The sequence below is a fragment of the Muntiacus reevesi genome, chromosome 1, assembly GCF_963930625.1.
Source record: "Muntiacus reevesi chromosome 1, mMunRee1.1, whole genome shotgun sequence".
Taxonomy (NCBI): domain Eukaryota; kingdom Metazoa; phylum Chordata; class Mammalia; order Artiodactyla; family Cervidae; genus Muntiacus; species Muntiacus reevesi.
Genome location: NC_089249.1, coordinates 177,254,786 through 177,267,448, shown reverse-complemented (window position 1 = coordinate 177,267,448; position 12,663 = coordinate 177,254,786). Strand labels below are relative to the sequence as shown.

Genomic DNA, 12,663 nt, shown 5'->3' with positions numbered 1-12,663 from the left:
GCTAGCATGAAGCCATGCTGGATGAGGTAGGCCCTAAGACCAATGCCTGGGGTCTTTATAGGAAGAGGAATGATACAGAGACACACCGATACAAGGACAAAGGGAATGTAAAGACTGGAGGAGATTGCAGGGATGCAGCAACAGGGGAAGGAAGGCCATAAACGCCAGGAGCCCCCAGGAAGAAGCAAGGAAGAATGTTTGTTGAGAGTTTTCAAGGGCAGCGGTCTCTGCTGACAACGTGATTTTGAATGTCGACCCAAGAGAGAGTAAACTCCTTTTGCTATAAGTCACCAAATTTGTGTTAATTAGTTATGGTGGCCCTGGCGACTGAAACAGGAGGGTGGTGAGGGAGTTTGCTTTCACCTGGCAAAGTCAGCAATACGCTTTCACTGTTTTATCTTGTTCTCCAGCTCTATGTCAAAATGCACTCTGCAGGGATCTTCAGCATCTTTCCCAGTTCTTCCATATTCTAGTTCAGTTATTTCAGTTGTTTTAAACATGATAAAGTACAGCAATTTACTTGTGGAATCTTCTTAGTAGAGACACTTTAAGTTGTTTCTTTTTTTATATTCCTTATTCAATAATGAATATTATGCAATGGACATTTTCCCCTCTTAAGTGGATATCTAGATGTGTATTCCTGAGTAGAAAGGCATGTTTTTTTTCAAGCTCACTCATTTTCATCTTAGTCTTACTTTATTAAGGTTCATTTCCTTCCATCTTTCTTCATTTTTGCCATTTAATCACTCTACTCAACTCTAAAACTTTCCATTTTAAGAAGTCTCAGTTCCATGGGAGAGAAGTGATCTATAAGCTGCTCCAGTGACCACAGTGTTGGGTAACTGTAGGCACGGAGGATTAATCAGTTCAGTCAGTTCAGTCCCTCAGTCATGTCTGACTCTTTGCAACCCCATGGACTGCAGCACGCCAGGCCCCCCTGTCCATCACCAACTCCCGGAGTCTACTGAAACTCAAGCCCATTGAGTCAGTGATGCCATCCAGTCATCTCATCCTCTGTTGTCCCCTTCTCCTCCTGCCTTCAATCTTTCCCAGCATCAGGGTCTTTTCCAATGAGTCAGCTCTTTGCATCAGACAGCCAAGGTATTGGCATTTCAGCTTCAGCATCAGTCCTTCCAATGAATATTCAGGACTGATCTCCTTTAAGATTGACTGATTGGATCTCCTTGCAGTCCAAGGAACTCTCAAGAGTCTTCTCCAAAACCACAGTTCAAAAGCATCAATTCTTTGGCACTCAGCTTTCTTCACAGTCCAACTCTCACATCCATACATGACTACTGGAAAAACCATAACCTTGACTAGATGGACCTTTGTTGGCAAAGTAATGTCTCTGCTTTTCAATAAGCTGTCTAGGTTAGTCAAAACTTTTCTTCCAAGGAGCAAGCGTCTTTTAATTTCATGGCTACAGTTACCATCTGCAGTGATTTTGGAGTCCTCAAAAATAAAGTCTGTCACTGGGGAAACCACAAAACAGTGGTTTCCCCATCTATTTGCTATGAAGTAATGGGACTAGATGCCATGATCTTAGTTTTCTGAATGCTGAGTTTTAAGTCAACTTTTTCACTCTCCTCTTTCACTTTCATCAAGAGGCTCTTTAGTTTTTCTCCGCTTTCCGCCATAAGGGTGGTGTCATCTGCATATCTGAGGTTATTGATATTTCTCCCAGCAATCTTTATTCCAGCTTGTGCTTCATCCAGCCCGGCATTTTGCATGATGTATTCTGCATATATGTTAAATAAGCAGGGTGACAATGTACAGTCTTGATGCACTCCTTTCCTTATTTGGAACCAGTCTGTTGTTCCATGTCCAGTTCTAACTGTTTCTTCTTGACCTGCATACAGGTTTCTCAGGAGGCAGGTCAGGAGGTCTGGTATTCCCATTTCTTGAAGAATTTCCCACAGTTTGTTGTGATCCACACAGTCAAAGGCTTTGGCATAGCAATAAAGAAGAAATAGATGTTTTTCTGGAACTCTCTTGCTTTTTCTATGATCCAATGGATGTTGACAATTTGATCTCTGGTTCCACTGCCTTTTCTAAATCCAGCTTGAACATCTGGAAGTTCATAGTTCACGTATTGTTGAAGCCTGGAGAAGGGAATGGCAAACCACTTCAGTGTTTTTCCTCTGAGACCCCATGAACAGAGGATTGATAATCCATGACAATTCCTCTCTGCTGTTGCAGGTTTTCACCAAGTCTCTGTGGGTCTGGACTGTCTACATTCATAACTTGCTTGAGAACAGGAGGGTGAATTGTCCTTGCTGTAAGTCATTCTGCCCCTCAGCACTCTTCATGAGCAACTGCATCACATACTATTTACCCACTTATCTGCCTAATTATTTCTTGAAATGATTTTACCAATGAAACAAAATGAGCAGTGGGATTCTTTGTTTCCCCATCTATCCATATTGTCATAAGGTGTTAAATCTCTGCCCTTTTGTTTTCTTTTGTGTTTCCTACTGCCAATGAATTCTCCTGTTTTCAAAATATTTTTAGGCATTGGCATTTTCTTATATTTTTACTAGATATTTGGCAACACTGCAGTTTCCACTGGAATAGCACTTAAAGGAAGTGATTTTTTTTCAGGACATTTTCCTCCTGCTTCTTCTTTTCCTTAATTCCCTTTGATATCCTTTGAAATGGTGCATTCTATGTTTAATCAATTTGTTCATTGTGTAGGAACTCTATCAAGGGCGAATAGCATCAATATGTAAAATCGTGAAAATCTTTAACTTTGGAGGACAACAGTTTTGAGTGGGCAAAAGTTATAGTGGCATTTAGGCGAATTTCATTCTCTTTAGCTGGATGATGGTGAATTCCATGAGTAAACATGACTTCATGATTTTTTCTGTAAATGTATATAATATAAAGATAAATCATTTTTTCTATCCTAGACCAGAAAGGTGAGTGCTGTGACTGGAGTTCTGGACATCCCAGTGCCAATGTCCCCCATGCCCTTGGGATGATGGAGCAGGAGCCCAAGAGAGCTGCTGCCCCAGATGGAACCAAGATTTTGCCTCAGACCCCTGACCTCTCTCCTGTGTGAGAGGCACTCAGCCAAAATTATTCCTACTGGCATCAAATTCACTTTGAGCAATAGTTTGGCCATGTATTTAAATTATCGTTCTTGTTGTTATTTAAAACAGCGTCATGAATATTTGGTTTGGGTGAAGTATGAAAGAAAGGTTAAATATTTGGTTTCTCTTCAGAATCATCACCCATTAGGGCACAATTAAAATGTATCCATCAATCATATATTTGGTACCAGTCATTGCTAGAGGTGCTTTATTCACATACATTATCTCAGGTGAGCCTGGCCATGTGAATATATTTTTAATTGCAGTATGTATGTGAGTGTGTGTGTGTGTTATAGTTGATGTATAATCCTATGTTAGTTTCTGATGTACAGCATAGTGATTTGACATTTACATATATTATGAAATGATCACTTGAACAAGTCTAGTAAATGTCTGCCCCCACACAAAGCTTTTACAACACTTTTGACCACATCCTTTATGCTGCGTATGAATCCCAGTGATTTATTTTTTGTATATTCCCTTCACCTACTTATCCCCTTTAGCATGCTCCCTTCTCCAACCACTCATTTATTCTCTGTATCTGTGAGTCTATTTATGTTCTGTTTGCTTATTTGTTTTTAGGTTCAAAGTTAAGTGGAGTCATACGGTATTTTCTTTTCCTGTCTGACTTGTTTCACTTAGGTTCAGTTCAGCTCAGTTCAGTCACTTAGGTTTCTGCCCTCTAATTCCATCCACAAAGATGAATGTCCTCCTCTGCTCTCCGATTCCTCTCGGCTTCAGTTCATGTGGGAGAAGCAGCACACTTGCTTCTCTCTATCAGTAGCATTTCAAAAGCATTGAATTGATTCGTTAGCCTTCTCCAACGGTGGTTAAGATTTTTTTGTATTATTATGAATTCATATTGAACATATTTGATGTATTTGAATGTATTGCAATTACTATTCTTAATAACATCAAATTATCCCATTTTTAGTCAGTGGGCAGCTCTTCAATTTGGTCCAAATCCAGATCTGACCTACCAGCCTTTGGTCACTTTTGTTCCTGGAATGGCATGCTTTTCTGACTTGGGCATTCCTCTAAGAATCCAGGTACCTGTTGGTGGGGTATGAGTCCTTTGAAGCCACTCTCTCATAGCTGATTGACCTGTTTAACTTGACTCACCAGCTGTTCCATCTCAGCTTCCTTATGGATCTTCCGCTTGCTGACTTCTGATTGTGACAGTGCCCAGGACTCAAGTGTCTGAATTTTCCTCCTTGCTGTCACTGGCTGAATGACATCATCTAGCTTCACAGCCTTATCATCTCATTTTACAGTTCTACAATCTTTCCCAGTTCAGAATCTTTTCCAAAGTGTTGACTCTTTGCATGAGGTGGTCAATTGGAGCTTCAGCTTCAGCATCAGTCCTTCCAGTGACTATTCAGGGTTGATTTCCATTAGGATTGACTAGTTTGATCTCCTTGTTATCCAAGGGGCTCTCAAGAGTCTTCTCCAGCACCACAGTTCAAAAGCATCAATTCTTCAGCACTGAGTCTTCTCTCTCAGATATGAGTCCAACTCTCATATCTGTACATGACTATTGGGAAAACCATAGCTTTGATGATATACAACTTTGTTGGTAAAGTTAAGTCTCTGCTTTTTAATATGTTTTCTATGTTTGTCATAGCTTTTCCTCCAAGGAGCAAGTGTCTTTTAATTTTGTGGCTGCAGTCACTGTCTGCAGTGATTTTGGAGCCCAAGAAATTAAAATCTGCCACCGTCCCCACCTTTTCCCCACCTATTGAAGTGATGGGACCAGATGCCATGATCTTAGTTTTTATATTTTTTTATTTTTATTTTTTTTATTTTTTATTTTTTTATTATTATTATTTTTCAGCGGGTTTTGTCATATATTGATATGAATCAGCCATAGAGTTACACGTATTCCCAATCCCGATCCCCCTCCCACCTCCCTCTCCACCCGATTCCTCTGGGCCTTCCCAGTGCACCAGGCCTGAGCACTTGACTCATGCATCCCACCTGGGCTGGTGATCTGTTTCACCATAGATAATATACATGCTGTTCTTTCTAAACAACCCACCTTCGCCTTCTCCCACAGAATCCAAAAGTCTGTTCTGTACATCTGTGTCTCTTTTTCTGTTTTGCATATAGGGTTATCATTACCATCTTTCTAAATTCCATATATATCTGTTAGTATGCTGTAATGTTCTTTATCTTTCTGGCTTACTTCACTCTGTATAATGGGCTCCAGTTTCATCCATCTCATTAGAACTGATTCAAATGAATTCTGTTTAACAGCTGAGTAATATTCCATGGTGTATATGTACCACAGCTTCCTTAACCATTCGTCTGCTGATGGGCATCTAGGCTGCTTCCATGTCCTGGCTATTACAAACAGTGCTGCAATGAACATTGGGGTGCACGTGTCTCTTTCAGATCTGGATTTCTCAGTGTGTATGCCCAGAAGTGGAATTGCTGGGTCATATGGCAGTTCTATTTCCAGTTTTTTAAGAAATCTCCACACTGTTTTCTATAGTGGCTGTACTAGTTTGCATTCCCACCAACAGTGTAAGAGGGTTCCCTTTTCTTCACACCCTCTCCAGCATTTATTGTTTGTAGACTTTTGGATAGCAGCCATCCTGACTGGTGTGTAATGGTACCTCATTGTGGTTTGGATTTGCATTTCTCTAATAATGAGTGATGTTGAGCATCTTTTCATGTGTTTGTTAGCCATCTGTATGTCTTCTTTGGAGAAATGTCTGTTTAGTTCTTTGGCCCATGTTTTGATTGGGTCATTTATTTTTCTGGAATTGAGCTTCAGGAGTTGGTTGTATATTTTTGAGATTAATCCTTTGTCTGTTTCCTCGTTTGCTATTATTTTCTCCCAATCTGAGGGCTGTCTTTTCACCTTACTTATAGTTTCCTTTGTTGTGCAAAAGCTTTTAATTTTCATTAGGTCCCATTTGTTTATTTTTGCTTTTATTTCCAATATTCTGGGAGGTGGGTCATAGAAGATCTTGCTGTGATTTATGTCGGAGAGTGTTTTGCCTATGTTCTCCTCTAGGAGTTTTATAGTTTCTGGTCTTACATTTAGATCTTTAATCCATTTTGAGTTTATTTTTGTGTATGGTGCTAGAAAGTGTTCTAGTTTCATTCTTTTACAAGTGGTTGACCAGTTTTCCCAGCACCACTTGTTAAAGAGATTGTCTTTTTTCCATTGTATATTCTTGCCTCCTTTGTCAAAGATAAGGTGTCCATAGGTTCATGGATTTACCTCTGGGCTTTCTATTCTGTTCCATTGATCTATATTTCTGTCTTTGTGCCAGTACCATACTGTCTTGATGACTGTGGCTTTGTAGTAGAGTCTGAAGTCAGGCAGGTTGATTCCTCCAGTTCCATTCTTCTTTCTCAAGATTACTTTGGCTATTCGAGTTTTTTTGTATTTCCATACAAATTGTGAAATTATTTGTTCTAGTTCTGTGAAAATTACCGCTGGTAGCTTGATAGGGATTGCATTGAATCTATAGATTGCTTTGGGTAGAATAGCCATTTTGACAATATTGATTCTTCCAATCCATGAACACGATATGATCTTAGTTTTTAAATGTTGAGTTTTAATCCAGCTTTTTCACTCTCCTCTTTCACCCTTATCAGAGGCTCTTTAGTTTCTCTTCACTTTCTGCCATTAGGGTGGTATCATCTGTATATCTGAAGTTGTTGGTGTTTCTCCTGGTAATCTTGAGTCCAGCTTGTGATTCATCCAGCCTGGCATGTCATATGATGTACTCTATATGTAAGTTAAATAAACAGGGTGGCAATATACAACTGTGACATACTCCTTTCCCAATTTGGAACCAGTCCGTTGTTCCATGTCTGGTTCTGACTGTTGCTTCTTGACCTACATACAGGTTTCTCAGGAGATAGGAAAGGTGGTCTGGTATTCCCATCTCTTTAAGAATTTTTTGTAGGTTGTTGTAGCCTCTTTAATGTTCCTCAAGCATGTTGGCCACACTTCCTCTGGGGTCAAAATAGCACCTGCTTTTTTTTTTTTTTTTTTTTTTTGTCTTTCTGGGATACTTGCTTGGCTAGTTCTTGACCTTCCCTGTGAGGATTACCTTAATGTCTGTGCTTGATAACTGTGTTCAAAACTGCAGTGATGACAAGAGGTAATCATAGAAAAGTACAAGAAGTTGACAGAGCCTAGCACTGATTTTCTTAACTGATTTCTTGCATCTTGTAACATAAAATAACATGTCCTTGAGGTCTAAGCTGTTAGGTATTTTACCTGTAGCCAAATGTCTTCTGTTCACGTAGACCACATTTCTGTATGTGCTCAGATTCATTGCTAGGTTCTCTAGACTTGGGTCACTCTTTTAAAGATGATTAAGTTTCAATTTCTGAATGTAAATAGTGTTTAATTTCTTTCTATATACACAAATATATAATTTATTTAAATGAATAAACATTTTTTATACACACCAGATTTTTAAGCTGTTTTTATGATTGTTGGTGGAGCTTTTCTGTAGTCATTTTTCCCTTTCCTTTAAAAAATTGGATCAGTTTCCTTCCTAATATCAGCCCATATGTGACCTTGAGTGTGTGCATGCTCAATAGCTGTCATGTCTGACTCTTTACAATCTCATGGACTGTAGCCTGCCAGGTTCCTCTGCCCATGAGATCGCCTGGCAAGAATACTGGAATGGCTGTCATTTCCCCCTCCAGGGGATCTTCCCAACCCAGGCATCAAACCTGCATCTCCTGCATCTCCAGCATTGCAGGTAGTTTTGCGGTTTTATTTTTTGTTTGTTTGTTTTACTGCTGAGCCACTTGGAAAACTCATATATGACTTTGTGTGAAAAGTGTGAAAGTGCTAGTCACTCAGTTGTGTCTGATTCTTTGCAACCCCATGGGCTGTAGCCCTCCAGGCTCCTCTGTCGTGAAGTTCTCCAGGATAGAATACTGGAGTGGGTGCCATCCCTTCTCCAGGGGATCTTCCCAAACCAGGGATAGAACCCAGGTCTCCCATATTGCAGGCAGACTTTTTACCACCTGAGCCTTCAAGAAAGCCATGTATGACGTGTGCACGTGTGTGTGTGTGTGTGTGTGTGTGTGTGTGTGTGTGAGAGTTACTTGCTCAGTTGTGTCCATTTCTTTGTGAGCCCATGCACTGTAGCCCACCTGGCTCCTTTGTCCATGGAATTCTCCAGGCAAGAATACAGGAGTGGATTGCCATTCCTTTCTCCAGTATATGACCTTAGATAATCTGTATTAACAATCCAGCATACATGATTCCATATAATGTATATGTGTACTTGGTACACAATCATTTTGAAAAAAATTTTATTTATAAACTAAGCTATACAAATATAAGTTATCCAAGAATATGGTTGTAATTTTGTCAGTCTGTTTAGCTTTTTACTTGTTATCAGGATGGAGTGACAACTTTTAAGAGTTTTACACATGGAACCAGGAATCAGAGGTGCCCTTTGGCTTTTTCTTTTTAAATTCAGATATCTTATTATGGAGTTTTAAGAGTTCTTAATATACTATAGGTATGCTTTTTTTCGCAATGGATTTGCCGCCAGGACACAGGTGTCGTGAAAACCACCGTTAAACCTAAGCCAAAATGGGAAAGGAGAAGACCCACATCAACATCGTTGTCATTGGGCACGTAGATTCAGGGAAGTCTACCACGACTGGCCATCTGATCTACAAATGTGGCGGGATCGACAAGAGAACAATTGAGAAGTTCAAGAAGGAGGCTGCTGAGATGGGAAAGGGCTCCTTCAAATATGCCTGGGTCTTGGACAAACTGAAAGCTGAACGTGAGCGTGGTATCACCATTGATATCTCCCTGTGGAAATTTGAGACCAGCAAGTACTATGTTACCATCATTGATGCCCCAGGACACAGAGACTTCATCAAAAACATGATTACAGGCACATCCCAGGCTGACTGTGCTGTCCTGCTTGTTGCTGCTGGTGTTGGTGAATTTGAAGCCGGTATCTCCAAGAACGGGCAGACCCGTGAGCATGCCCTTCTGGCTTACACTCTGGGTGTGAAACAACTAATTGTTGGAGTTAACAAAATGGATTCCACTGAGCCACCCTATAGCCAGAAGAGATACGAGGAAATTGTTAAGGAAGTCAGCACCTACATTAAGAAAATTGGCTACAACCCTGACACAGTAGCATTTGTGCCAATTTCTGGCTGGAATGGTGACAACATGCTCGAGCCAAGTGCTAACATGCCATGGTTCAAGGGATGGAAAGTCACCCGTAAGGACAGCAATGCCAGTGGAACCACCCTGCTTGAAGCTCTGGATTGCATCCTGCCACCAACTCGCCCAACTGACAAACCCTTGCGTTTGCCTCTCCAGGATGTCTACAAAATTGGTGGTATTGGTACTGTCCCTGTGGGTCGTGTGGAGACTGGTGTTCTCAACCCTGGCATGGTGGTCACCTTTGCTCCAGTCAATGTAACAACTGAAGTGAAGTCTGTAGAAATGCACCATGAAGCATTGAGTGAAGCCCTTCCAGGGGACAATGTGGGCTTCAAGGTCAAGAACGTGACTGTCAAAGATGTCCATCGTGGCAATGTGGCTGGTGACAGCAAAAATGATCCACCCATGGAAGCTGCTGGCTTCACAGCTCAGGTGATTATTTTGAACCATCCAGGCCAAATCAGTGCTGGATATGCACCTGTGCTGGATTGTCACACAGCTCACATCGCTTGCAAGTTTGCTGAGCTGAAGGAGAAGATTGATCGTCGTTCTGGGAAAAAGCTGGAAGATGGCCCTAAATTCTTGAAATCTGGTGACGCTGCCATTGTTGACATGGCTCCTGGTGAGCCCACATGTGTCGAGAGCGTCTCTGATTATTCTTCCCTGGGCCGTTTTGCTGTGCGTGACATGAGACAGACAGTCTCTGTGGGTGTCATCAAGGCAGTGAACAAGAAGGCAGCTGGAGCTGGCAAGGTCACCAAGTCTGCCCAGAAAGCTCAGAAGGCTAAATGAATATTATCCCCAACACCTGCCACTCCAGTCTTAATCAGTGGTGGAAGAACGGTCTCAGAACTGTTTGTCTCAATTGGCCATTTAAGTTTGATAGTAAAAGACTGGTTAATGATAACAATGCATCGTAAAACCTTCAGAAGGAAAGGAGAATGTTTTTGTGGACCATATGTTTTGTGTGTGGCAGTTTAAGTGATTAGTTTTTAAAATCAGTACTTTTTAATGAAAACAACTTGACCAAAAATCTGTCACAGAATTTGAGACCCATTAAAAAAAAGTTTAATGAGAAACCTGTGTCTTCTTTTGGTCAACACTGTAACTCCCTATAGTACTACTTTGGTAAGAGTTGCTCATAAGCTATTTCTGGTAAAAACAATTTTCAAATTATGCGTTTCTATTTCTAGGGTGGAGCTTCAGGTTTGTTAACCTTGTATTGAGAGAACTCATCTGTTTTAATAACATCTTAAGCATTGGTGCAACACTTTCTAGATTAGGACAGATGAACAAAGAGTAACTTTTGTATGTAAGCTAGTTTGTAAGGTCAGATTCTATAGTATAAAAGCCCCTGTTGCATATGAAATTTTGTATGGTTACATAAATAAATATGTCAGTTTCCCAGTTTAAAAAAATATATATACTATAGGTATGTCTTTTATCAAATACATGTTTTGCAAATATTTTTTTTCATGTCTGTTTCTTTTACTGTTTAAATGTGTCTCTGTAAACTAAATATTTTTAACTTCTATAAAGTCCTAATTATCAAATGTTCCCCTCTGTAGCTTATGCATCTTGTGTCCTATCAAAGAAATGTTTGCTTAACCCAAAGTTTTAAAGATGGTCTCCTGTATTTTCTTATACATGTTTTAAATTTTTACACTTTATACTTAGGAATCTTATCTATTTTGAGTTAATCATTATTAGGGTTGATGTTTGTCTTTTTGCATATGGATGTTCGATTGTTTCAGAACAGCTTGTTGAAAACACTATTTCTCCATTGAATTAGCCTGATAGTTATGTCAAAAAAAAATTGACTTGTATGCATAAATTTAGTCTGTTGTTCTTGATTCTGTTCCAGTAAGCCCAAATTATACTGTTGTGATTTCTCTGGTTTGTATAGTAAATCCTGAAATCAAGTAGTTTAACTCCTTCAAAAATGTTATTTTATTAAAATTAATTTTGCCTACTTTTTTAAGTACACAAAAATTCAAGAGAACAGAGTTTTAGGATATTAGTTCCTTGACCGAGGATCAAACCCATGCCTCCTCTCTGGCCACCCTCCTTCAAGAGGCTGTGCGTTTCCACCCCAGTCTCCGCAGGGCATCCTTCACATCCTTGTTTCTCAGGCTGTAGATGAAGGGGTTGAGCATCGGGATGACCATGGTGTAGAAGACAGAGACCACCTTGCCCTGCTCCATGGACTCCACAGCTCCCGGCTGGGCATACGTGACAAAGACAGTCCCAATAAGGACAGTCACTGCAGTCATGTGGGAGCCGCAGGTAGAGAAGATTTTGAGGCGTCCAGCTGCTGAGCGCATCCTCAGGATGGTCCCTGTGATGTAGCCGTAGGAGATGAAGACCACAATTGTCACACCCACGATGATGACCCCACAGATGCCAAACAAGAGCAGCTCATTGAGGGTCGTGTCGCCACAGGCAAGCTTGAGCAGAGGGGGCACATCACAGAAGAAGTGGTCGATGTGGTTGGACCTGCAGAACGGGAGGCTGAATGTGAAGCTGGTCTGCAGGACGGAGTTGAGGCAGCCCCCGCAGTAGGAGCCCAGCACCAGGCGGGCACAGACCGAGGGGCGCATGGAGATGGGGTAGCGCAGGGGGCTGCAGACGGCCACGAAGCGGTCATAGGTCATCACGGCCAGGAGGAGACCCTGGGTGGTGCACATCAGGGAGAAGAAGAACAGTTGGGTGGTACAGCCAGCAAAAGTGATGACCTTGGAGGAGGACAGGATGTTGGCCAGGGTGTTGGGGATGATGATAGATGTATAGCACAAATCTAAGAAGGAGAGGTTCTTGAGGAAGAAGTACATTGGGGAGTGCAGGTGGGCATCCAGGGTGATGACCACGATCATGGTGAGGTTCCCTTGGATGGCCATCATGTACAGGGCCAGGAACAGAGCAAAGAGCAGGGCCTGGGTCTGCGGACCTCCCTCAAATCCCTCTAGCACAAACTCCTGCAAAGTCATCACTGAAAAGTTTCTATTTCCATGGGGTGACATGACTTCAGTCCTCAGACCGTGAGAATTACACCTCCAGTGATGGTGAACTAGGTAAATCAGACTAAACTTCCTGCTGAAGACTATTAGAAAAGATCAACAGTAAAAATGAAATCTGATTGGAAGTTTAGGAGAGTTAGTTAATGACTTAGTGAAGAATTGCTAACAAAGTTCAAGTTAAACACAGAGGACCAGGGATTCCAATGCTGAGAGTACTTTGCCCTGGAGATACAAACCAGTTTTGAAAAGGAAGTCTGAGAAGCCCAGTGCCTAGGCAGTGACTTTTTGCTGTGTTGCTTGTTTTGTGGAACTAATGGTGACAAATTGCAAAACATTTATTTGATACTTGGAACCACCAAGGATGCATCCACAG

General features: G+C 41.2%; 1 protein-coding gene and 1 pseudogene across 1 annotated transcript; one reads left to right on the top strand and one right to left on the bottom strand.

The window, feature by feature from the left end:
• Window positions 1-8,623: 8,623 nt before the first annotated feature.
• On the top strand, window positions 8,624-10,677 carry LOC136155451 (elongation factor 1-alpha 1 pseudogene; annotated as a pseudogene).
• Window positions 10,678-11,342: 665 nt separating this feature from the next.
• On the bottom strand, window positions 11,343-12,293 carry LOC136165038 (olfactory receptor 9S13-like). The gene has a single exon (XM_065930910.1). The coding sequence runs from the start codon at window positions 12,291-12,293 to the stop codon at window positions 11,343-11,345; it is 951 nt and encodes a 316-aa protein (XP_065786982.1).
• Window positions 12,294-12,663: the final 370 nt, after the last annotated feature.

Coding starts and splice junctions, on each gene's coding strand:
- LOC136165038 (XM_065930910.1), bottom strand. CDS start 12,293: ATGTCACCCCATGGAAATAGAAACTTTTCAGTGATGACTTTGCAGGAG.